Source organism: Dunckerocampus dactyliophorus, chromosome 10, assembly GCF_027744805.1.
Source record: "Dunckerocampus dactyliophorus isolate RoL2022-P2 chromosome 10, RoL_Ddac_1.1, whole genome shotgun sequence".
NCBI lineage: Eukaryota > Metazoa > Chordata > Actinopteri > Syngnathiformes > Syngnathidae > Dunckerocampus > Dunckerocampus dactyliophorus.
The window spans coordinates 12,246,250-12,271,665 of record NC_072828.1 but is presented as its reverse complement, the minus strand read 5'-3'; the positions used below and the strand labels follow the sequence as shown (position 1 = coordinate 12,271,665).

The 25,416-nt window shown below is 44.3% G+C and overlaps 3 protein-coding genes and 1 long non-coding RNA gene across 13 annotated transcripts in view; 2 read left to right on the top strand and 2 right to left on the bottom strand.

Moving 5' to 3' along the window:
- Positions 1–4,440, top strand: part of fryl (furry homolog, like) — a 108,322-nt gene extending 103,882 nt beyond the window's left edge. For all 10 annotated transcript variants that reach the window (XM_054788773.1, XM_054788772.1, XM_054788774.1 and 7 more), the window contains 2 exons: positions 990–1,186; positions 3,729–4,440. In XM_054788773.1, coding sequence (XP_054644748.1) covers positions 990–1,186; positions 3,729–3,969 — 438 coding nt within the window. In that variant the 3' untranslated portion in view covers positions 3,970–4,440. The remainder of the gene's footprint in view (positions 1–989; positions 1,187–3,728) is intronic.
- Positions 4,441–5,684: 1,244 nt separating this feature from the next.
- zar1 (zygote arrest 1) lies at positions 5,685–7,948 on the bottom strand. The gene is made up of 4 exons (XM_054788785.1): positions 6,989–7,948; positions 6,604–6,696; positions 6,251–6,325; positions 5,685–6,182 (listed from the first exon to the last, which is right to left on the bottom strand). Exons 1-4 carry the CDS (start codon positions 7,643–7,645, stop codon positions 6,039–6,041), a joined length of 969 nt encoding a protein of 322 aa, XP_054644760.1. The 5' UTR covers positions 7,646–7,948; the 3' UTR covers positions 5,685–6,038.
- LOC129188379 (uncharacterized) lies at positions 6,544–25,199 on the top strand. The gene is made up of 3 exons (XR_008572613.1): positions 6,544–7,534; positions 19,278–19,814; positions 25,007–25,199. It is a non-coding gene; the product is annotated as an uncharacterized LOC129188379 (long non-coding RNA).
- On the bottom strand, positions 19,040–24,197 carry slc10a4 (solute carrier family 10 member 4). The gene is made up of 3 exons (XM_054788783.1): positions 23,610–24,197; positions 22,611–22,821; positions 19,040–19,800 (listed from the first exon to the last, which is right to left on the bottom strand). The coding sequence occupies exons 1-3, from the start codon at positions 24,059–24,061 to the stop codon at positions 19,270–19,272; spliced, it is 1,194 nt and encodes a 397-aa protein (XP_054644758.1). The 5' UTR covers positions 24,062–24,197; the 3' UTR covers positions 19,040–19,269.
- Positions 25,200–25,416: the final 217 nt, after the last annotated feature.

The following is a 25,416-nucleotide window of genomic DNA, read 5'->3' as shown; positions in this document are numbered from 1 at the left end:
CATTTTACATTTAACATTACATGTAACGATCCTGCTCATTATGTGCACAGTGGCATGGCTCAGATTGAGTCGTTGTCTCCCGACCTGATGGTTGCTGGTTCGATCCTCAGTCAGTGAATAGATTTCAACACACTTCTAGGATATTTCAATATTCATTCTACATTTCAGTTCAGCTTTCAGTATTCACATGCAATTTCTGCTGAAAACTAATCTAGTTGATGTTGACTTTTCGTCTGAGCAGCCAGGACATGGACTTCATAGAAATAGCTTACATTTTTGGTTCTATGGTTATCTTCACACTTGTCCCCTTCAAACCAAAGCAAAACAGAACAAAACATTGCGGAGATTAATCCTTTTTTTCCAGATTCTCGTTGAGCTGAAGTCTCATGGGATTCACTGAAATCTCATGTGATGTCATGCACAACGGCGCTTTGACCTCTGGATTTTTGTGCCACTTTACTAGCGAAGATTTTTGAGCAATTCTGAGTTGTGCAACCTCGGGACCATTCAACTTGGGGTTGTACTGAATTGAATATGACGTTTAAAACAAAAGGTTGTATGTCCTATGTCAGGTATCTTTCTTTTTGTTTCAACCAAGTGGTACAGTATAATTAAGTTGGTTTGTAAGCCCTAATCAGGCCTGTATTTTTAACATGTATGGGTGTAGGCGGTCTTAAACTGCTTTGTCTACCAATCAACAGACTCCTAGTGTCTTTCAGACATGGCTATTGCAGTGCATGGTGGTTGAAACAGTCGTTGCTGAATGTGCACCGCAGTGCTTCTCCATTCAGGCAGCATCTTAATGTACCTTTAATTGGATCACAGCACTGAATGAAATTGAATGATTTTCTTCTGGGGATGGATGAGGGAGGTCGGCTGACTTTAAACCATTCAAATTCAATCAAGATGTTTATTGTTCCCATGCTTCTGCACAAGGCACGCACAGTTTCTTCCCTATGTCTTATCTATCCAGCATCTCTGTTGCCCAGGTGACCAACATGTCTGACGAGCTCAGTGCCCTGGAGAGCTGCCTGAAGGCGGCGGAGAGAGGAAATGACGGCCAGGAGGATGACGTGTGCATGCCGGACACTGCCCAGACCAACACGGAGACAGCGATCCAGTTGCTCATTGAAAGCCTGAGAACGCGAGACTTCTGCTCTGCCCTCATGCAAGTCAAAGTCTTTAGGTAACGATCTCACAAACGTTCTTCAGGCCTATCAGTCTTGTTTAATGCAGTTTAATTGACCTCTTGTCGATGAATAACTTACTGCATTTTTTATTTTACTCATATACAAACAGTACCTGAGCCAAAAACGGTACCTCTTTCTGCAATTTTGGTGAAGTTATGACATTTTCAGTATCATAAGCAATTATAAAATGCCCGGTGAGATACATTGTGGTCGTCTACGATCATGAAATGCAAACTTGCAGATTGTGTTGCACAAACTAAACAATGGTCTTTAACAGTAGACCTTCTTTTGCCTCATTTCTAGTAAGCAGTATGGTTTAGTAGAACGTATATCAGCGTTTCCATTGGAAAGGTAATGCAACCAGTACAGCTACATTCTGTACCATACCAAGGTTAGCTTTTTTGTTTAGGGGTGTCAAACTCATTTTCATTGAGGGCCACATCGCAGTTATGGCTGCCTTCATAGGGCCACTTGTAACTATTATTATATATGAATATAAATATAACCTCATGATATTATTACACAATTGCCCCTGCATTTGATTATTATATTTTTACTAACAAAGTGATGGATAACTTGCTTTGAATTAAGAAGTGAAGTGAACATGTCAAGGTGACAAGCAGACATTCAGGGATTTTTTTTTCTGATAACAAAAAACACTTGGAATATCTGATCAGATAATATTAAAGTTTAGAAAAACTGCACGCAGTACAATTTTTCAGTCAAAATGAAAGAATAAATACATTTAAAAGGAAAAAGATTAAGTGCATTATTGACACATTATTTCCAGGCTTTTGGGGGCCACATAAAATGATGTGGCGGGCCACATTTGGCCCCCGGGCCTTGAGTTTGACACATGTGGTTTAGGGCATTGGGGGTAAAAGTGAAGACACTCCACTTGCATACTTGCAAGTATTTGTATGACAGAATATCATGTCAATGAAGAATAGAGGTTAAACTTGGATATACTGTACTTCAGAGCCTAGGTTCCCAAAGTGGGGTATACGTACCCCAGGGGTATGCCAATTGTAATAGGGTGTACGGGAATAAAAATTTAAAACAATTAACACCACTTTCAATTACGAGTGCGCCCGAACGCCTCACGGCACAGTGGAGAACAGAGCAGGAAGGAGACAGCACACGATGCTGTTCATTGTTCTGTGTGCATCAAATGAACACGTAAGTAAGTTTGGTTATTATTTTGCACATTAAGAGTGTTTCATATCAAAGATTTAATTTATATTGTTCCAGTCCCCGCGATGAAAACCTGTCACTGTGAGTGGGGCTTTATCATTGATTGTATGTATTTTTGTACTTCAGATACAGCTTTATCGTCATTGTTAAACGTTCCCCTCCTGTTTTGTAATAAATTATGCCGATTTAAACCATAGCCATCGTCAGTGGACAAAAAAAGTGATGCTCAGATTTAAGCCATTCAAACGGAAGAATGCCAACATCAGACTGGAATAAAAGATGTAGGATGATTACTTATCTATATATCAATGCTCATGTGAAACTTTATCAAAATGTAACCATGCAAAATACACATTTTGACCCAGAATTACTTTAAAATTAATTAACCAATAAACTATGTTCAATGTTTGTAAAATATATGTTGGATGATTACTTATCTATTTATTAGTGCTCATGTGAAATGTTTTCCAAAATGTGACCACGCAAAATACTATAAAATAAATACCAGTTAATTGTGTTCAATATTTCAAGTTAATTAATATCAAAAGATGTGTGTTTAATTGTGCAGGAGTCAGGGGTACATGGCTTCAGGTCAAATGTCTGAAGGCATACGCCCTGTAAAATGTTTGGGAACCACTGCTTTAGAGTAGTAAGTGTACAGCTTGTATAGCAGTATAGATTTACTATCCACTCAAAATGAGTCAACACAGTCATTATTCTCTAAATAGGTGCAACACGTGAGTAGCAAGATGCATGAATGCTGTTGGCACGAGAGAGCTGCAGTTCTTTGAATAGAAAGATGAGTTCCAACATGTACTATGACATTGTAAAGCACAGCATGATCCGCTCGCTTGGAAAACTAGGCCACATAGCAGGAGCGCAAACATACCTCCAAGATGACAAATGCCTTGCTGAGGAAGCTGAAAATGAAGGTGATGGAGTGGCCAAGTATGTCTCTTCCAAACCTGAACGCAATTGAGCACCTGAGCATCCTCAGGTGAAAGGAAGACAGTGGAGGAGCGCAAGGTGTCAAACTTCCACCAGTGATGTTATGTGGAAGAGGATTCCATGTGAATTCCATGCCCAAAAGGATTCAGGCAAAACATTCACACTTTGGACATAATTTGCATGTTCACAGTGAGATTTACTCACTTATGTTGTGTACTGCTATACTACAAACTGTACGCTGACTACTGTAAAGTATATCCAACCTTACTTTCTATTGTCCCTTGGAAATTATAATAAAATGCTTCAAATGTGCAGACTGTACACACTTTTGGGAGATCCTGTAAACTAGCATTTAAAAAAAAAAAAAAAAAAAAAACTCTGCTTCTTGACCCTCAGGTCCCTGTGGCCCAACGACATCTTCGGCAATGAGGGTGACAACGCGGTCCAGACGCTCCTGCACATCTATTTCCGCCACCAGACACTGGGCCAGACGGGCTGCCTGGCAGTGGTGGGCCCCAGCAGGGATCTGTCCCAGGCCAGCGGCCGCCTCATGGAGCTCAATCTGCAGATCCGAGAGGCACTGAGTCAGGCCCAGGCTGGCCAGCCACGAGACACCGTGATCAGCACTGGAATGTGACAAAAATAAAAAAATTTAAAAAAAGAAACATAAAAATGGCAGGACGACAAGAGACTCCACCGACAAAGGGCTAAAGGATGTGTGTGAACTCTTGCTGACTTTGATGTATGGATGCTTCAAGCTAATATCTTTCCTCACACTAAACCTCATGCAACATTCTTTTGCAATAAGTCGTGTATTAGAGAGGACGCAGCGGGCGGGATGATATTTTTGATTTTTTTGCCGAATGTGACTGGAAGGACCACTTTGGTAGAGCTACCGTGCGCCTTTGTAAGCAAAAAAAAAAAAAAAGCATGCTTGACAGACAAAAAGCAATGCGAGAATATTTTTTGGGAGAAATGTATTTTTTATTCTTAGAGCTTAACCTCCTCAGTTGTAAATGTTAGAGGATATTTAACGTGTGACCCTGTGAGAGGCGCCCCCGGTCCTCAGGGAAGTGTAAAAAGAGACAAATATATATATCTGCTTTGACACCACTGTCCCTCTCACTTTACCTCTTTAATGCGTCCTGAATGGCTAACTGGCCCCTTTAACCAAATAAGCAGCTGCCTTTAGAGGCTGTGTGATGCTCTCACACAGACATGTGCATATATATATATATATATATATACACACACATTGCTTATAACTTATTTTAATCTGTATATATTTTAGAAAGTGTAAATTGTATTATTCTCCCCTTCCTCCTTTGTGTAGGACGCCATGTTTAAAACTCGTGATGAGTCAAAACAAGATTATAGCCCCTACCCTTTGTTATGAGGGTCTCAGTTGGGACTAGCTGCCTTTTTGATGTCATCCTACTGTAGCATCTATATCCAACCACATGCATTTTTTTCTCTCCACTGTGTTCTCCTTGGAATCCAAAGAAGGGGAGACTCTTGCTCCACCAACTGTGTCCTTTTACCCCCCCCCCCCCCCCCCCCCCCCCAAAAAAAAAAAACACCATTGCAGCAGTCATTGTCCTCACTCACCTGCTTGTCTGGTACATTCTGAATGCCGTTTATTTAAATATTCTTTTCCCCTTGTAGATGTTTAATTTAGGGGTGATTACACTTTTTTGGTTCATTCACATACCAGCCTTCTCTATGGATGAATAAAATTCAAATCATAGCATTGACTGTAGGGGCTGTAGAAATCTTAATTATTCAAAGATGGCAACGTACCCAAAAGGAACACACCAACCTCACATAGGAAGAGCACAAAAAAAAAATCTACAGTTGAACTACATTTAATTTTCAGTACAGCTGTTTGAGTGTCTTTCAAATTTGGGAATTTCCTCCCAAAAAATTTTGGGAAAAAAAAAAGTTTAGCATGCACTTAAACTGCTTTGTGTTGCAGTCAACAGAATTAGCATATTAGATGTCAAGAAGATAGGGATTTTGTCCAAGTTTTTGTATTACAAGCAAATTTTGAATTTATAAATGGTAAATCCAAAATGATCACTTTCTTGGGAGTTGCAAGATAATTGTCTTGCATACAGTCAAGCATGCTTGACGGCATAGACCCACGCGTCAATGGAGGGCCGAGACACTGCAGGTTCTCTCTCCAGCACGAGATTTATTTATGAGCTCCTTGCCTCAAATTGGAGGCGCTGATTAAAATCACCTGCTTTAGTGACGAGCTAGAAAGAAAACCTGCAGTGTCATGGCACAAGTTTGACCACAGCATGGTCTAGGGCTAAACAAGTGCTGCCAGCACAGTTGAACAGTGGTTTATTAAGATTAATTACAACATGTAAGCGGAGCAGCATCCCCTCTCGGGAGTTTTCCAAAAATAACGTGACAAATTGGTATCAATTTACATTTTGATTAACATTTTTTAAGACATAAGTTTCAATTGAGCTGTTGAATGGCACAGATTGCATCCGTGCATAGTGGGATAGGTCGTCTACCACGGCACATTTCTAACCACCCAGCTGAAAGTAATGGACTTATGCCTCCAAGGAGTGCAAAGTAGCCATTTTATTACTGGTGATGCCATCAGTGTCTGCAACAAAACGTGAAACAAAAGCACTGAAACAATATAAATTTGCCGAGTGTTGCGGTTTGGCCCCAAAGTTCAAGTATGGCTCATATGATGTACTTGAAGCTGAATGTGCTGTCGCAGGAGAGTCGCTTGCCTTTGCAACGGCCACACAAGTCCTGGCGGTGCGGCCGTTTGGGGTCCACGTGGCGCTGCGTCACAGAGCAGCAGCAGCGGGCTTTGTTGCAGGTCTAGACGAGACAGAACTGATTAGTCAAGACAGGTCACGGCATTCTAGAACATAAATAGGGTGGCTCACGTGACAGGTGATGTCCTCCACCCGGTACGGATTGAACTCCTTTTGGCATTTCCTGCAATACTGTTTGAAGTAAACCTGCAGGGCAAAGTCAGTGTTTTAAGGCCACGTGTCAAACTCGTGCCATGGAGGGCCGAGACACTGCAGGTTTTCTCTCCGACCAGTTTCTCCAGAAGGTGATTTAGGTAATTGATGAGCTCCTTCCCTCAAAGTGAAAGTGTTGATCATTAAAATCACCTGCTTTAGTGACAGGCTGGAAAGAAAACCTGCAGCGTCTCAGCCTTCCATGGCACGAGTCTGACACCCCTGTATTTATGCAGTTTAAAAATGTATATATTAAAAAAAAATGTACTCGCCTTGTTGGTGCCCTGAACGCACCACACGTAGGCACTCTCCCACCTCAGATTGCATTCTCTGCAGTGATAATAGCCGTACTTCTGCTCCAGAAACTGATGGAAAATGAGTTGGGTCACTATGTGCGGACCAGAGTTTCACTGAAGTTAAAATGCTTTAAGCTTTAGTCCATTAAGTTTCCCAAATGTGGAAACTTTACTTCAAATGCCCCTCTAAATTGTTTAACTGTAGTCCAAAGTTGACAAAATCAGATTAAAAATAAAAATACTGCTTTTAACAGCAAAATTAGTAAGTTGATCTTTTGTTCTTTAACGTTTCCAAAATAACTCAATTATAAAATTACAGAACCTCAAAAAAAAAAAAAAAGGCAGCTCTAGAGATACTTACCTGGAACCGTACGCGTGCTTTGCCCTTTGACCCCTCCTCCATGACTTTGCCCTTTGACCCCTCTTCGGCGGGCCGTGCCTCCTCGCTGTTCCGTTTGAACTCTACCTGCTCGGCCTCGTCCTTCCGGGCGTCCACCCTGACAGCTTCTTCGACCTCCTCTGCCCGCTTAACCAGAGCCTCCCCGGACGGAGAGTCCTTGTCCTCCGCCAGGAAGTACGTGATGTTCCGGTAGGCTATGGGGGAGTACAGCGCCAAGGTCCGCGGGTATCGAACCGCCGCCTTGGGGCTACCACTCTCGTCAGTGGTCGAGGACCCCTCTGATGCCTTCTTGCGCCGGACGTCTCGCTTCAAGGCGACGAGAGTGCGCGGCCCGATCGAGCACTGCACCGAGGCGTCCCTCTTGGGGTTCACCTGCACTGCCACGTCCTTGGTATTGGCCTTGCGGAGCCTAGGCGTGAGCTTGGGGTTGATCTGCGACAGGATGGACTTGAGCTGAGCGCGCTGCTGGTTGTTGAAGGCTTCCGATGAGTCGCCATAGTGAGACAGGTAACTTTTGTACTTCCACGATGCGTCTTTGGGCCGGTACCTGCTCGCGTAATAAGGGTTGTAAGATGAATAGAAATAGCTATCGACTGGCTCGTCGCCGTACGTTGCCATTTTGTTTGTTCAACCTACACAGCTGGACAGATGAAGTCATTTAAATGTCCTTTATCTCCATGGACGCCATTAAGATTCATTAAAGACAGGTGTGTTGTCACATGAACACGGGTGGGTGAACGAGGTGCGTTTTGGGGTGCTTAGCCACTCTAAACAACGTTTTCCTCACATACCAATTTTCGATCTGTATGCGACAACTGTGGGGTCTGTATAAAGGTTTTAATGTATTCAATCTGTCATAGACGATTGTATTGCGCCTAAAATGAACACACCAACGAAAATTTGTTACAATAGCAGGAGAAATGTCACAGATCGCAAATGAATGACATTATGCATTGGTGAAAACCTGTCACCGTGTGTCTGTCTGTATGAAAGAGTGCTGGGGATTCACCCAAGTATTTCTGGTTGCATGATTTTGTTATACTTCAGGTACTGGTTTATCAAGTTTGTCAAACTTTCCCGTTCAGTTTGGTATCCAATGTATAAGGAAATTTAAAGTGCTCATGACACCAAAAGACATGTTTTTTTTTATTCTTTATTTTTAAAAAGGGACAGTGTACATTAATCAACATTTATTTGCAGAAAGTAAATGTACCCAAGTTAGCTGAAAGGCTAATTTTCATCGGCAGTCCCTTTTGCCAGATAGTGAAGGGACCCAACAAAACAAAACAACAAAAAAGAAACCATACACAACAGACATGAACAGAAATACAGTCGGCATTACATATGACCACAGTACCAAGTTATATAATAAAATTAATAAAAACCAAAATGAAAATTATAATATAAACATCGCCAAGCCAGCCATATTGGCTACCTTACCATTTACATTTAATTTGTTCTCTACCTGACACAGGTAGAATAATGGATAGTACCAGTGATACTGCTAGTGCACACATCTTTGCGATTTCAACAAGCCAGTTCTTAGCATTGAGTTTAAAAGAGTGATATGATAAAGATTCTCTGACTGATTGTGGTACTGTATTCCATTGATGGGATGCTCTAAATGAGAATACAGCCTGGCTAAATGTGGTTTTCCTGATTGGGATTGTGCAGTCTTTTTTGGTGGCACCTCTGGTGGCCCTGGTAGCAGAGGACCAAAATGTTAAGAAACCGGATAGTGGAGGAGGAGCCAAACCGTGCAAGATCTTATATACTAAGCAAATGTTTTTGTATTTGATGAGATTTTCCCAGCTCAGCAATTTATACTTCTTCAAAATATGGCAATGGTGGTATCTGAAAGGTTTTTTATACAGTGTTTTAAGTGCTTGTTTATATAATGATTCTAATAGTTTCATTACAGTGGAGTGTGCATTAGACCAACTTATTAGACAGTATGTGATGTGAGAGATAATCATTGAGAAGAAGTATATCTTGGCTGCTTCAATTGATAGTTTCTGATAAATCTAAAATTTGACATACTAAACTTTACCTTATTGCAGACTTTCTTTATGTGATTTTTGAAGCTGAGATTCGAGTCAATATGTAGTCCTAGATTTAAATTCTGTAACAACCTGTAGCCTCTCACCAGAGACAGAAATGACCGGATTCATGTTTGAATTGTTCATCCTTGAAAAAAACATTCAGACCGTTTTTGTAACATTTAACTGCAAACAACATTGATTTAGCAAGGATGTAATTCTCACCATTGCATCAGTTAGCTTAGTCTCAACCTCCCCTGCCGTCTTCCCATGACCTAGGATTACTGTGTCATCAGCGTACATTAAGATGTCACATGATTCACACACAAAAGGGAGATCATTAACATACATGCTGAATAGAAGTGGGCCTAGTACTGAGCCTTGCGGGACACCAGTTGATAACCCTAAGACATTGGAATTATGGTTATGATTTTTAACCAGCTGAAAGCGAGATGAGAGGTATGACTGTAACAATTTAAGACAGTTTGTGGAGAGATTGAAATTCAGGAGTTTCTTTAATTATATATTATATGTTCATTTTGTTATTTTCTTTATGGAAAAATAACATTGAAAGGCATATTTCCTGTGTCAGAGGTGTGCTCAAATGTGGAAATATTTTCAATTTTTTACACTTTTTGTCACTGAAACCACCTTTTGTCGGAAATGCCCATGGAATATATTGATTTCTGTATTGTTGTGTTGCAGTTTTGGTTGAATTTATATTGTTTGTTAGATAAATTTTTTACATTATGCCCGCTCGTTGTGTGGAAGACTTTTGCTCGAGCACACGAGGAGACGGAGTAAGCCTGTTCACACTTTGAAAAGACGTCAAAAGATTTCCATTCCATTTTCCTCCGCTCATACGGGTCCGGGTCGCGGGGGCAGCAGTCTCAGTAGGGAAGCCCAGACTTCCTCCTCCAGCTCCACCGGGAGGACACCAAGGCGTTCCCAGGCCAGCTGTGAGACATAATCCCTCCAGCATGTCCTAGGTCTTCCCCGGGGCCTTCTCCCGGCTGGGCATGCCCGAAACACCTCACCAGTGAGGCGTCCTGGAGGCATCCGGACTAGATGCCCGAGCCACCTCAGCTGGCTCCTCTCGATGTGAAGGAGCAGCGGCTCTACTCTGAGCTTCTCCCGGATAACCGAGCTCCTCACCCTGTCTCTTAGGGTGAGTCCCGCTACCCCACGAAGAAAACTCATTTCAGCCGCTTGTATCTGCGATCTTGTTCTTTCGGTCATGACCCAAAGCTCATGACCATAGGTGAGGGTGGGAACATAGATCGAACGGTAAATTGAGAGCTTTGCCTTCCGGCTCAGCTCTCTCTTCGCCACGACGGTCCGGCACAGCGACCGCATTACTGCAGATGCTGCGCCGATCCGCCTATCGACCTCACGCTCCAACCTTCCCTCACTCGTGAACAAGACCCCGAGATACTTGAACTCCTCCACCTGGGGCAGGACCTCATTCCCAACCCGCAGGGAGCAATCCACCCTTTTCCGACTGAGAACCATGGCCTCGGATTTGGAGGTGCTGAGTCTCATCCCAGAAGCTTCACACTCAGATGCAAACCGTCCCAGTAAACGCTGCAGGTCACAGCCCGATGAGGCCATCAGGACCACATCGTCTGCAAATAGCAGAGATGAGATCCTAGTGCCCCCGAACTGGACTCCCTCGACACCTTGGCTGCGCCTAGAAATTCTGTCCATGAAAATTATGAACAGAATCGGTGACAAAGGGCAGCCTTGGCGGAGGCCAACGTTCACCGGAAACAGGCTTGACTTACTACTGGCAATGCGAACCAGGCTCCTGCTCCGGTTGTACAAGGACTGAATGGCACGTAGTAGCGCGCCACCAATCCCATACTCCCGGAGCACCCCCCACAGGACACCGCGAGGGACACGGTCGAATGCCTTTTCCAGGTCCACAAAGCACATGTAGACCGGTTGGGCAAACTCCCAAGTACCCTCCAGGACCCTTGCAAGGGTGTAGAGCTGGTCCAGTGTTCCGCGACCAGGACGAAAACCACATTGCACCTCCTGTAGCCGAGGTTCGATTAACGGTCGTACCCTTCTCTCCAGCACCCTGGAATAGACTTTCCCAGGGAGGCTGAGGAGTGTGATCCCCCTATAGTTGGAACACACCCTCCGGTCACCCTTCTTGAAAAGGGGGACCACCACCCCAGTCTGCCAATCCAGAGGTACTGTTCCCGACTTCCACGCAATGTTGAAGAGACGTGTCAGCCAAGACAGACCCGCAACATCCAGAGCCTTGAGGAATTCATGGCGAAACTCGTCCACCCCCGGAGCTTTGCCACTGGGGAGCATTTTGACTACCCCAGATACCTCAGCCACGGTGATGGAACTGTCTGCGTTCGTATTCTCAGTCTCTGCTTCCTCTATGGAAGGTATGTCAGTGGGATTGAGAAGGGCCTCAAAGTATTCCTTCCACCGCCCAACTATATCCTCAGTCGAGGTCAGCAGGCTCCCGTCCCCACTGTAAACAGTGTGGACCGGGCACTGCTTCCCCTTTCTGAGGTGCCGGACGGTTTGCCAGAACCTCTTCGAGGCCGACCGAAAGTCGTGTTCCATGGCCTCACCGAACTCTTCCCACACCCGAGTTTTTGCCTCGACCACCGCCGAAGCCGCGTGCCGCTTGGCCTGCCGGTACCCGTCAGCTGCTTCAGGAGTCCCACAAGCCATCCATGCTCGATAGGACTCCTCCTTCAGCTTGACGGCAGCCCTGACCTCTGGTGTCCACCATCGGGTTCGGGGCTTGCCGCCACGACTGGCACCGACCACCTTGCGGCCGCAGCTCCGATCGGCTGCCTCAGCAATGGAGGCACGGAATAAAGCCCATTCGGACTCGATATCCTCGTCCTTCCCCGGGATGCAGGAGAAGCTCTGCCGTAGGTGAGAGCTGAAGACTCGACGAACAGGAGACTCTGCCAAACGTTCCCAGCACACCCTCACTACACGTTTGGGTCTCCCGGGTCTGTCCGGCATCCTCCCCCGCCATCTAATCCAACTCATCACCAGGTGGTGATCAGTTGACAGCTCAGCCCCTCTCTTTACCCGTGTGTCCAAAACATGCGGAGGCAGGTCTGATGATACGACTACAAAGTCGATCATAGACCTGCGGCCTAGGGTGTCCTGGTGCCATGTGCACTTATGGACATCCTTATGCTGGAACATGGTGTTTGTGATGGACAAACTGTGGTTCGCACAGAAGTCCAACAACATCACATCGCACGGGTTCAGATCGGGGAGGCCGTTCCTCCCAATCACGCCCCTCCAGGTCACACTGTCATTGCCCACATGGGCGTTGAAGTCTCCCAGTAAAACGACAGAGTCACCAGTTGGGGTGCTCTCCAGCACCCCTCTGATGGACTCCAGGAAGGCTGGGTACTCTGAACTGCCGTTTGGCGCGTACGCACAAACGACAGTCAGGACCCTTTCCCCAACCCGAAGGCGTAGGGAAATGACCCTCTCGTTCACCGGGGATGACTCCAACACAGAGGCACCGAGCCGGGGGGCTATTAATAAGCCCACACCAGCTCGCCGCCTCTCCCCTGCAGCAACTCCAGAGTAGAACAAGGTCCAGCCCCTCTCAAGGAGTTTGGATCCAGAACCCAAACTGTGGGTCGAGGTGAGTCCGACTATATCTAGTCGGAATGTCTCAACCTCTCTCACAAGTTCGGGCTCCTTCCCCGCCAGAGAAGTGACGTTCCATGTCCCAAGAACCAGATTTGGCCGCCGAAGACCAGGTCGCCTAGGCGCCCGCCCTCGACCGCCGCCCAAAACGCAATGCACCGGACCCTTATGCTTGCCCCCGCAGGTGGTGGGTCTACGGGGGGGAGATCCCGTGTGGCTTCTTCGGGCTGACCCCGGCCGGGTCCCACGAGTGAAAACCCGACCACCAGACGCTCGCCTGTGAGCCCCTCCCCCAGGCCTGGCTCCAGGGTGAGGCCCCGGTATCCCACTTCTGGGCGAGGTGCGGTCTCTCCTTGTGTGTTTATTCATACGGGTCTTCTGAATCACTCTTGGTCTGGCCCGTCACCCAGGACCTGTTTGCCTTGGGAGACCCTACCAGGGGCATATAGCCCCAGACAACATAGCTCCTAGGATCACTCAAAAGATTTGTTGAAAAAAATGTCTTGCGTCAGATTCTTCGGTGCTGTATTTCGGCACATTTCGAGGCCAGTTGTTTTGATACTGTACCTCAGATAAAGGAAAGTTTGCGACTGAATGTGTATTACCGGAGGGAGATTCTACCATCAGCCATCCCGACTAGCTTTCTTTGAGCCAGACCAGGAAAAACACAAGCACTGATGCTAGATGTAGACAAAAAGTAAAAAACTCAGAAGACGTTTAACCGTGGAAAAGCGTGCCAAGTTGGCAGTAAGTAAAGCCCAATTTTTTGTACTGTATGTATTCCTGATCGACCGATAATCGGCGCCGATATTCTGCATTTTGACACATATCGGCATCAGTCTGTTTTTTAATCCGACAGCCGATAAGACACAAAAGGGGAAACTAAAGCGAAGCAACATTCTACTGTACATGGGTAAATGAGACTGGCGCACCCAAACACTGTAGCGGGCATTTCTCCTATTGCAAGGTACTTACTTACCTTTGTGAAACAAGGGTAGCAAAGTGTCCTTTTTTGCCCCAGTGATCCAAAGAAATAGGAGTGTGGCAAAATATTGATCTAACTCATGAACATTGCTGCCAATTCCAAACCCTCTTGGCGAAATATTTTCTCAAAAGGGACTTTTTCTGGTGTTGTTGGAGAGTTTTCTGGTATGTGGGGACACGTATTCTACAGTTTGATAGCAGTCACAAGCCGTCAGTGCACAATTTACTTCCGCGGCACACTGAGATCATAGTGGAGCTCTACACATCCATGAATCACGCGTGCGCAAGGCGCGATGCCGCTGCGGTGGATTTTGCCCTGTTTTACCCAGAGGCATTTAAAACGTAAATGTTTCTTAATCTTTATTAAATTACTACTCATTACACTCAAGCCTCATTCGGACTCGGTCACTTCCCTGTCAGTGATAAATGAAGTAGTCCTAACTGCAAGATAAAAGGTGGAGGCTGGAGGTGAGTCTGGATGTAATTATTATGTTGTCTAGACTTTGAGAGGCGCTGGTCGAGATAAAATGTGAAAAATTATATTATTTTGATGACATGATGGCCAACTTTAATTTACATTAACAAACTAGAGAAGCACTTGGAGAGCGCAGACCTCTGCCAAGTGCCGTAGTTGCTCCATATTGTCATTCACACCAAAATGATAATCCTACATATTTTTGGATCAGTCTTTGATATTTTGTAGAACCTGTTGGAAACCTGTCCTGTATTTTGTTTCCAAGTGTTCTGACTATTTTTTGTGGAGTTATATGCACAAATTCCAAAAATGGTCCTATCTCGCAATGTTAAAAATCCTTTAAAAAATTCCTAGAGCCAGACGGTGATCCGGATCACCCCCAAAATGTAATCAGTTCTTCCATATCGACATTTCCGACAATTCCAGGAAATTTCATCCAAATTCATTTAGAACTTTTCAAGTTATTTTGAACAGGGACAAACAGATAAACATGGACAAAAATATAACCTCCGTCCTGCGCTTGGCGGAGGTAACAAAGGAAATAAACATAATTATGGTGTTTTTACTCACTTTTTTGTCTCTCCCACGAGCTTATGCATTTTTCCTACAGCATCTCTTACATCATGCAAATGACTAAACTATTACTACTAAAGTACTAAACTATTAATTATGTTAAATACTTACAGCCAGTGAAATATTTATTTCAAATGTTATAATTAGTACCGTCAACAGATAAAAAATATTGAGAGACTAATTATGATGTGTAATTTCATCCATCCATTTTCTATACCGCTTCTCCTCATTAGGGTCGCGGGGGTATGCTGGAGCCTATCCCAGCTGACTTTGGGTGACAGGCGGGGTACACCCTGGACTGGTCGCCAGCCAATCGCAGGGCACATATAGACAAACAACCATTCACACTCACACCTATGGATAATTTAGAGTCGCCAATTAACCTAATGATCTGGAATGAATTTATCTAATTCATCTTTTTAAATCTCACCTAATAATTGCTGAGAAAACTTTCACCTTGCGGTATTTTCATTTAAATTCATTAGATTATTGTGGCAGATCAAAAGATTGATATATACCAAAATAAGTGGCTTCATAAAGTCATTTATTGTTTTTAACATATTGAACAGATGCAGTCCTAGCCATTTATATTCTGTTGTATTTCAGATCAGGTCCATATAATCTCCAGTTATAGCAAAGCAGTTGGGAGAATCCTCGACCAAAATCTAAAGTTTGTTTTTCCCTTCGCCGTCGTACATCTTGCTGATTTTGGTTGGAGGTAACAAAGAAAATAAACATAATTATGGTGTTTTTACTCACTTTTTTGTCTCTCCCACGAGCTTATGCATTTTTCCTACAGCATCTCTTACATCATGCAAATGATATGCAAATTAGCCAGTGATGTCATTGAGCGATTTGTAGCGACTTCTAGGATAGCCAATAGGTACTTTTCGTACTGAAGAGTTGGCAACAGTGCTCATAAACAACAACTGGGAAATAAACTCGTATGTACTGCAAAGAGTGGAGACTTTCCACTTCGGAGCCAGTTGCGCTAGCACGTAGCACAGAGGCTAACAAACTCCCAGCATGTACGCCAGTACAGTAATTCTACACTTGATTGCAAAAAACACAAAAGATAGGAAGTCGTCTGTCAAGTTCTTTGTTTCTTTCAATTAAAAAATAATTAAATTAGTTGGGAGAATCCTCGACCTATATCTAAAGTTTGTTTTTCCCTTCGCCGTCGTACATCTTGCTGATTTTGGTCTTCACAGTAGTCCTGCATGGTGGCTTGAAGGATCATATGACACAGTTTGCAACACCTCTATTAACCCCTCGTCTTGTTTGTCTATGTTTATCTGCCTGCACTTCATCGCTATTGGGAAGAACATTCGTCAGCCTGTCGGTCACAGACTTGCTTATACACGGAGTGTTCTCGAGTTTAGTTTGGCAAAGAGCTTTGCTATGTCTCACTAAACTGCTAAGCCTTCACTGCTAACGTTAGCTGTGGCTGCACTCGCTACAATGGTAGCCTATCAGATGACTGTTCTTTTCCACCAACAACTACTCAAGCACAAGAAACCCAACGCATAGAGCTCCTGGAGATGATGTCACACAACCCGGAAATCCATGTTGGCAGGCTGGAAGGCGGTACACTCATTAGTTTGTATGTGTTTTTCTCTTTTAAACGATGGTAGACACCTTTTGTGCAGCAGGATGCAACAAGATGGGAAGGAAATAGCATTTTACCTCATTCCCAAAGATCCATAAAAATGATATAAGTGGATTTCTGGCAGAAAACATGTTTCCTCCTCTTCCACTGTTATGTTGCCACACACGAAACACATTTCATACATTGGAGCAGCTCTCCGCAAGTCCAGCGATGCAGTTGCAGTGGGCTCTAACACAACTCAATCTTTCCTGACAAACACCCATGGCTTCAATTGAGGGTCATTCAATCTTTGGGAATGATGATTCAAAAATCGAATGCAAATCTAAGAATGGTCAGTGAACTAGCATTAGGTTGGTTACCCACTGCCTGTTGCTAGATACTAACGCTAGGTTACACTTACCTTTCCAGTGATGATGACGCTGTCTTTAGCTGGTAGACACCAAAGCTGAAAGTTCATCACAAATCCAAACTACAAAGATTCTCCTGAGCAGTTGTGTGTGTCCGGATAATGTAGGTCTTTGTCCTTTGTTTTCTCCGACTCAATAGACATAAAAAGCATGGCGGGTTTATGTTTATGAGCCTTGGTAAAAATGTGGATTCATTGTCATTTTCTGTCAGATATTCACACTGTCATGAACTCTTGATGGCAAAGGCAAAAAAGCTTTCTCTCTCAGAACGCGAATTGTTGAGCTGCATAAGCAAGGCCTCTTGCAGCGCGCCATTGCTGCTGAGTTTGGATGCAGTAAGTCATTTTAAACTTAACCCTCTTTTCCTGAAGGTTACGGAATTTTAAAAAAGGCAAACGGTAGACTCTCTTAAAAAGGCACCAGCCCCGAGCTAGCGGAAACAATTGGCTGTTCGTCAAAACACGGGGCGATCTTCAGCCCAAATGAAGCTTGTTACTGGTGCCGAGTGCATTCCAATAGTCATCAGACGGCATCTGCGAGAGTAGGCTTTTAAGAACAAAAAACGTCCTCAAAGGTCTCCTTCAATGTCACTAAATTGCTCGTTTGAAATTTACTTTTATGTTACTGGCAAGGACACTAGAGTTTAAACAGGACTGCCGACTTGGCATCCACTTCCGTAGTATGCCCTGCGCGGGTTTGGCTGCCATGATGGTGAGCAGAATCCAGAAACACTGCATTGTAATCATGTCCTCGGAACACACTCCGCCGTTAAATGCTCGAACAGACGGTCCAAAAGACCGGACTTTTCATTTTTCAAGTTCCCCAAAAACAAAGACCGGTATGTGTGATAAAAATGTTGTAGATATATAACACTGGTTGTTGTAAATAAACAGGACATTGGACAAGGCTTATAGTGTATATTGTGTGGGACTTTAAGCTAATTTGTTTCTGATTAGTGATTAGTTTAATTCATGACAAGTCAGTGATGATGATGATTTAGGTTATAGTCTATCAAATGTATTAACAATGACATTACTGAAATAAATGTTGCATTGTGAAAATACTTCCAGTTAATTATCAATATAATACAGGTATTATTATTTTGTATGTTGATTGTTAAGGGTTGGTAACACTGTAAGGAAAGGAAAAAGTCAAATAAAGAAAGAAAACATTTCTTTCATACTGCTGCTCAGGTTTTTATTGACATCTACATGTAGGTCATATTTCTGCAGTATAATGGATTTTTACACATTTATATAAAGTATATACTGTACTTATAAATTCATTGTATTCAGTAAATAACATTCATCCATTTCATCAAAGTGTACGCACAGCGTGTGACTTTATTTTATACTCAGCTCAGCGCTAGTGAATGCAGTGTACACTATTGTCCGCCTAGCCCCCACCTCTCTTGCTCACCATCATGGCGGACTTTCTGCCCCATGGCGTACTACACTCATTGGCGGCAGAGTCAGCAGTCTTGTTTTAACTCTCGTGTCTTTGGTTACTGGCATGACAAGGAGATCCCACCTGAGATGTTTTCCACACGGCACAGTGGAGGAGGCGCCATCATGATCTAGGGTGCTTTGTCCTTCAATGGAACAATGGAACTTCAGATTGTGCAGGGGCGTCAAACGGCAGAAGGCTATGTGGAGATGTTGCAGCGGGCATCCCTCATGACTGAAGGCCCTCGTCTGTGTGGTAATGACTGGCTTTTTTGACAATACAACGCTGCAGTTCACAGTGCCCGCCTGACAAAGGACTTCTTCCAGAAGAATAACATCACTTCTTTGGACCATCCTTTTTTTGGAGCTATGGTCTTAAACTTTTGATCAGCTGATGAGCAGGCTATTTCAGTTGTTTGCAATCATACTCACTCAGATTTTTTGTTTCTCTCCCTTCTCTTCTTTTTGCATTTTGAAGCTCTATTTAGAGCCTCCTTATGGTCCAGCAGTGCAAAATGTAAATTCTAGGCAATATTTCTTAAAATTTCGATCAGGAGTGCATCTTCTAGCTATTAACCTTTTGCTGAGCTACTCAAAATCAGGTGACCTGTTGGAGACCCCTGAGCTAAAATCTTGTCTTTTTTTTTCATTCTTTACTCTTAATAATGGTTAACTTGTTTTTACGCTTTTATGACAATTGAATGCTGTTAACAATTATTGCTGATGTGGTCCTCTTAGAACATTTCTTAGAAAACTGCATTTCTATTAGTTTGAGTTTAGTGCCATGATAAAATGAAGGTGTACGCAAGGCAATGATGCCTATATAACATCTTTTATTTTCTCCATACATTTGTTTTAATATACACATATTGTATATTTATTTGTTCATTCCGACACAGAATGGCCGATTGTTACATTCACAGACTTGATATGTGACGCATGATGAATTTTTTCAGGTTTTTAAAACAATGATAAACATGCATCAGCCCATCTTGTTTGTTTTTAAAATGTATGTCACACAAACATGGCTGCCCCTCTCATCCTCTTTGTTTTGCACATTTAAACAGGTGTAGGATCCGGAGGACACGGGTCCAGCATGATGGTGTTGGGGTCGCTCACCGTCACGGCACCGTAAGACCCGTCAAAGTCAACGTCCTCATCCTGAAATCTCTGGTATGTTATGTCCGTGTCCTCGCCATCCCGCACTGGGTCCGCCTTGTGCAGCACCTTCTTGCGGTACAACCTGTAGACCAGGATGAAGACGCCCGCTTCAGCTGCCTGGAAGAGCGCGTAGAGCAGTGGGAACATGTACATGCCACCCATCAGCTGAGGCGGGAAGGCCAGCTTGAGGATGGCGGTGCACAGCTGCACGTTCTGGCAACCCGTCTCCAAGGAGACGGAGCGGCGGCTGTTGGGGGGTAGGTCGAAGAGCACCGCAAGGCCATAGCCCGCCGCATACCCACACATGGGCATCAGGAGGGCCACCGCATAGACGGACAGCGGGATGGTGGAGAGAAGCTCGGGGCCCAGCATGGCCGCCGTTAGGATGAAGAGCAGGAGGAGGGTAATGAGCAGGGACCAGAGGGACGCCTGGGGAGACACAGGTGACCATCAATTACATCATATGGCCAACTAAATAATATAAAGTGACAATCATACATTTTAAGGCTTTCACAGCAATAACCAACCCTCTTGAAAACTATTTGGCCAGCCCTGTTGTAAAGCTGCAATGGTAGTAAGCATGGCTCATCATCTTTTGTACAGTAGATGAGGGTTATGTTCCAAGAATCCCCCCTGGAGAATGTCGAAAAAGTGTGAAAATGGATGCACCCGTTAAAAGCCTAAAAAATGGCATCCATCTTCCTCCGCTTATCCAGGGTCAGGTCGCCGGGGCGACTTTTAAAAGTAGAGAATCCCAGACTTCCGTCTCCCGGCTACTTTGTCCAGGTCCTCCTGGAGGATCCCGAGGAATTCCCAGCCCGTTGAGAGTCCAGTTGGAACCCCTTTCTTAAAAAGGGGAACCACCACTTTGGTCTGCCAATCCAGAGGCACTGCCCCCCATGTCCACGCGATATTACAGTCGTGTCAACCAAGGCAGCCCCAAAGCATCCAGAGGCTTGAGGAACTCTGGTTGGATATTGTCCACCCCCGGGGCCTTGCCACCAAGGAGTTTTTGACCACATCGGCAACCTTAGTCTGGAGAGGGGGGAGCACACTTGAGAGACCCCACGTACTGCTTTCTCATTGGAAGATGTGTCGGTTGGATTAAGGAGGTCTTCAAAGAATTCCTTCCAATCGGTTCACAACCCCTTGATTCGAGATCAGCAGCACACTATCCCCACCATACACGGTGTTGACCGTGCACCGCTTCCCACCAGTCTCATGGACCATAAAGACCCAATAGACTTCTTTTTCGCAGTGTGTTTGGGCCTTCCAGGTATGCCTGGCTTCCCCCCTATCGGAGCCAACTCACCAGCAGGTGGTGATGGGTTGACAGCTCCACGCCCCTCTTCACCAGTGTGTCCACGACATGACCGCAAGTCAGACGACATGACCACAAAGTCCATTATCGAACTGCGGCCCAGGGTGTGCTGGTGCCAAGTGTACATATATAGAGCCCTATAATTTTGCGTTGACGGAATCGCGGAATTGGCCAATAAAAACATAATCTGCTGTTCAACGTGGAATCATCATGCGGATATTGACGTATTGTGAATTAAATGCTGTAATCGTGAGGAGAAGGAATGTTTGTGTGGGGAAATATTTCCCGAGCGGACCGCCCATTCATAGCGGCATGTCCTCACAAACACTAACCAGCTCCCCTCCTGGAGGCCCTAAAAACGCCTTAACATTTTTTTTTTAATGTTGATACTCAAAACCTTGTAGCACGCCTCTCACAGTTAATAAACACATTTAAAATTCAGTTTTACACATTAACAAACAATTCCAAGCATACAGTATACAGTATTGTAATTACAAAACGTGCAGTTACACAACATCACATCTTGTCAAAGCATCTTCCTGCTGGGCGGTCTTGAGTCAATTGACTTGTGAGACAGCGCCCTATGCTGGATTCTAGCAGAGCACTTGTTTTCCCCTGCAGATAACGCCATCAAACCACTTTTAATTTTAAGTTATTTACAATTTACAACAGAGAAAAGATCCCCAAATAAGCGGGGATGTACTGGACTTAGACGCTTAGAGAACATACTGTATCCCTGAAATGTTCACGGTTGCCTTGGAGTACATTCATTTGATCTTGAGGTTCTCCTATTGCACACTTTTTTTAATGGCTGCCTTTAATCAAATTTGTACTCTATAACATCAGGTTCAATACAAGAGCAAAACTAAATCTGCCAAGTTTTGATTGACTGTTAGAGAGGTATTCATTTAACAAAATGTTTACCATTTTGGTTATTGTCTCATCATCCTGGAAGAGATTTCTAATACATTGGCTCTCTCATTTCACTAAATAATCCTATGAATTCCCTGCAAGCATGCAAATAATCCTCCTCGTGGCTGTGATCAGAATAGGGGATGACATCATCGCTTTACTGGCAACGATGGCTGAAAAAGTCCGATATTTTGGCTCAGATGAGAAAATTAAGTGCACGCCTGTTGAGCCCAACGAGACGTACAGCTTGTTCTTACAATACATTGAGAAGGGGAGATGCTATTTCACGTCATTTAAAACGTATAGTTGGACAACTCGGCAGTCTTTCCATTATGATAATTACATTTACATTTACATTACAATACATTATCTTCTGAATCTGGGCTCCCCAAACACAAGAAAACATTCAGATGCAATAGAAAAATCAACATTTTTTAAATTTAGTTTATTATTTTGTAAATAACTAAGCATAATAGTAATATAATAATTCCTTATTGGAGCTACGGTAAAAAACACCAGTGAGGATAATGCAACACAAATTACGACAACAGCTACTTTAAAATGTATTTTTGTCGTGTTCATGCATGCGAATACACCAAGTCACTTGTGTGTTGTGTGCGGGGAGAAGTTTGTCGTTCCATCATTTTAGATTAACATTGAAAGAATCCAGAACTTTCCTCAATGGCCTTGAGGACGCTGCCGTTCCCATCCAATTACTTGTGTAAGACTTGATTTTGGGTACTGACCACCAGAACAAGACTCTGCAGCCAAATGAACAGTAAGAACACGCTGTGCCTGTCACTGATGCAAATCAAAGCTGATATCATCTTTTCTCTGGAAAACAAACTCCAGTCTTGCACCAATGTTGAGTCAGTATTTAGTGTGTTTTGTCCAGGGTCATCAGTTGATATTGTACTTGTCTTTGTTGTATACATTGCTACATGACAATAGCATCAGATTACTATCAGGCGCGACAGAGCTGTGAAATCAGACCAGCAAATGTTACCTTCAAGACCGTGTCGGCTACACGCGTGTAGCGGTACCTCAGCATCACGCCGAGGCCGATGGGGATGAGCGTGCTGCACAGGGTCAGAATGATGGCGCCGAAAGGCATGAGGCTGACCACAGGTGTGTTGATCCAGGCGCGGCTGTAGATCCATAGACACAACGGCATCAGGACCAATGCCAGCAGCGTGGAAGAGATGGTCATGATGATGCTGTGGAGACAGCATGTGTTTAGTTGATGGCGATATTTGCTTGCTTAATTGTCTATGATCAGAACAAACTAATTAGTGCCTTGACAAAAAATGAATAACTTCCTCTGCTTTAGTATTCCACACAAATCCTTCCACAAGCCTCAGCTGTCTGCATTATGTGCAGAACCGAATCCACTGTCCCCTAATCACATTAGTCCGCTTCTTCCTTTCCTTCTACTTCAACTGGCATCTCACACGTTGCATCAAGAAACTTTTCCCCTGGAATGGCCTGCCATTGCATGTCCTCAGGCTTGCGTGGGATTTCTCCAGGTTAATGGGACACTTGAAATCAGGGGTGTCCAAAGTACGGCATGGGAGCCATTTGCAGCCTGCGGCTCATTTTTTACTTTCCTACGTACTCTACAGACAAAATGAACATACACACACTGAGTGTGAATGGTCATTTTAAAATATGTGCCGGATTGACTACCAACCAGTCCCGGTTATACCCCGCCTCTCGACCAGAAGTCAGGGTGAGGCTTCAGCTTATCCATCACCCTATGAGGACGAGCAAATATCAAAGATGGATGGCTGCATTTCTTTAGTCTGGCCTAATCAGACCATTTGGTATTCTCTGTTGTTTTTTTTTAGCATTTGAAAGACGCTTGTAAAAAATAAAAACAAATTTAAAAAAGAAAGACGCTTGTAAATTAAATGTCAAATTATTATTAGTAGTAAACAAGACCACCAACATTATATAAAAAGGCAAATATAGCAGCTTTTCTATAAAGTTAGCAAGGTGTCCCTACCTGAGGTTCATCTCTCCATGGACCAGCAGAGACATGATGTTAGACAAGTTCCCCCCGGGACAGCATCCGCACAGAAGGACCGCCATGGCGGCCACGTCATCCAGAGAGAAGGCCAGAGCTAGCAGGAATGCCACCAGGGGCATGATGACGAACTGGCACACCAGAGCCAGCAGCACACCTATGGGCCGCCGGATGTGCTCCCCCAGCTGGCTCACGTCCACCGTGCAGCCCAACCCGAGCATGGTGAAGCACAGCACCAGGCCCACGAACACGTTGATTCCATGGCTGAGCGGCGAGTCCCAGAAGGCTGGCACCAGGTGGAGGGGGGACTCGGACGGCTGCGCCCGAGCCATTAGCGCCACAGAAGCAACAGGGTGGACTCCGGGGAAAACCTGTAAGCCCGCGTTCGGTGTGGACGTCAAGTCTCCCGGTGTTAGGCTGGCGTTATCCATGGCGCAACAGGAGCGGAGAAGCCTCTCGCTTGTGAGCAACAGATGTGCGCATAGACAATTACGCACAGCTTGGCGCACAGGATCGTGGTCGTGACTGTGCCATGGCTCTTGAGGCTGCGAGCGTCCACACTCAGCTTGTAGGGGCTCCTCGGAGTGTCAGAGAGGAAAGAACAGTCCCTCACGTCCTGGCTGGACCTTTTATAGCTGCTCCCCTGCGCAATGAATGGAAAGAAAGCCACCCCCACCACCACAACGTCAATCATACTGCACCAATTATGACAGCGTCAGCATAGATATTTACATTACATAGAGACATTTGCCACTTGAATAATGTCAAGGTTCAGTTTCATCCGGATGAGATTTGCTTATGTTAACGTTAATATTTGATACCAATAGTAACATTTACGCATGCGTAAAGTGAAGCAACCGTGTCACCATCGACACGATGCGATGATTCTTTACAAAAAGTACACCAAGCTGGAAAACGTGCGTGTTGCTTTTGTTCGGCTTTCCTTTTATGGAGAGCGTGTGCGCGCGCATTTTACGCACGAATGCGCATTCTGTACCATATACTGTATACTGCACTGTATGACTTGCAACGCGGTTGCTTCGCTCCTGATGATCTCTGTTATTGGTACAGTTACAAGTGAAAGAGTCACAATATCCCTTCAGAAATACTTACGGTATATATCTTTGAAATATAGATCAAATGTGGAATGAAAATGCACACTGCAACTAATAGAGCAGAGCTGTTCTTAATCATTTGATTACAACATGAAAGGGACAAATGATTGTTAATACTATCTTTGTAAAGTCACAATTGTTTGGATATCACTATGATGATGGTGCATGTGTACCTAATGAAGTGTCTGGTGATAATGCTGGTGAAATATCACGTCTCATCAGTTTTTTTGTGGATCATATCTAACATGTTTGTGTCTGCAGATATAGCCGGGGCCCTCTGTGCGCTATCAGCCGCTGATATCACACACAGGAAATAAACAGCACTGACGTCAGGCGGTCTGGAGCGGGACAAGGGAGGACAGGACGGCTGCTGCGGTGGGCGGGTGGCTCAGATCTGTCGTCAAGTCTCCTCCCTCCTACCCTTGAAACACAGTCATTAAACTAATGTTAGGCTCCAGGTATGTAATGAAACAATGATGTTTGTGTATGTCACCTACTTCCTGGTATGCACACGCCTTTTACTGAATGTAATCCCATTTTATTCAATGAGCATGTTTTCCTGTGCACAATTAGTGAGAGGGAGAGAGAGAACATCATGTAAATTCTGATGAATGAGTCTTGTACACCAAGCAATTTTGAGCAGGTGTGAATCTCCAACTGATGGTGTAGAT

Excerpts from the sequence above, each read along its gene's own strand:
- zar1 (XM_054788785.1), bottom strand. The coding sequence starts at position 7,645 with ATGGCAACGTACGGCGACGAGCCAGTCGATAGCTATTTCTATTCATCT. Across the intron at positions 6,326-6,603 it reads GCGTTCAGGGCACCAACAAG|GTTTACTTCAAACAGTATTG; the intron begins GCGAGTACATTT and ends TTTGCCCTGCAG. Across the intron at positions 6,183-6,250 it reads TGGAGGACATCACCTGTCAC|ACCTGCAACAAAGCCCGCTG; the intron begins GTGAGCCACCCT and ends TGTCTCGTCTAG.
- slc10a4 (XM_054788783.1), bottom strand. The coding sequence starts at position 24,061 with ATGGATAACGCCAGCCTAACACCGGGAGACTTGACGTCCACACCGAAC. Across the intron at positions 22,822-23,609 it reads CATGGAGAGATGAACCTCAG|CATCATCATGACCATCTCTT; the intron begins GTAGGGACACCT and ends CTGTCTCCACAG. Across the intron at positions 19,801-22,610 it reads TAGCCGACACGGTCTTGAAG|GCGTCCCTCTGGTCCCTGCT; the intron begins GTAACATTTGCT and ends GTGTCTCCCCAG.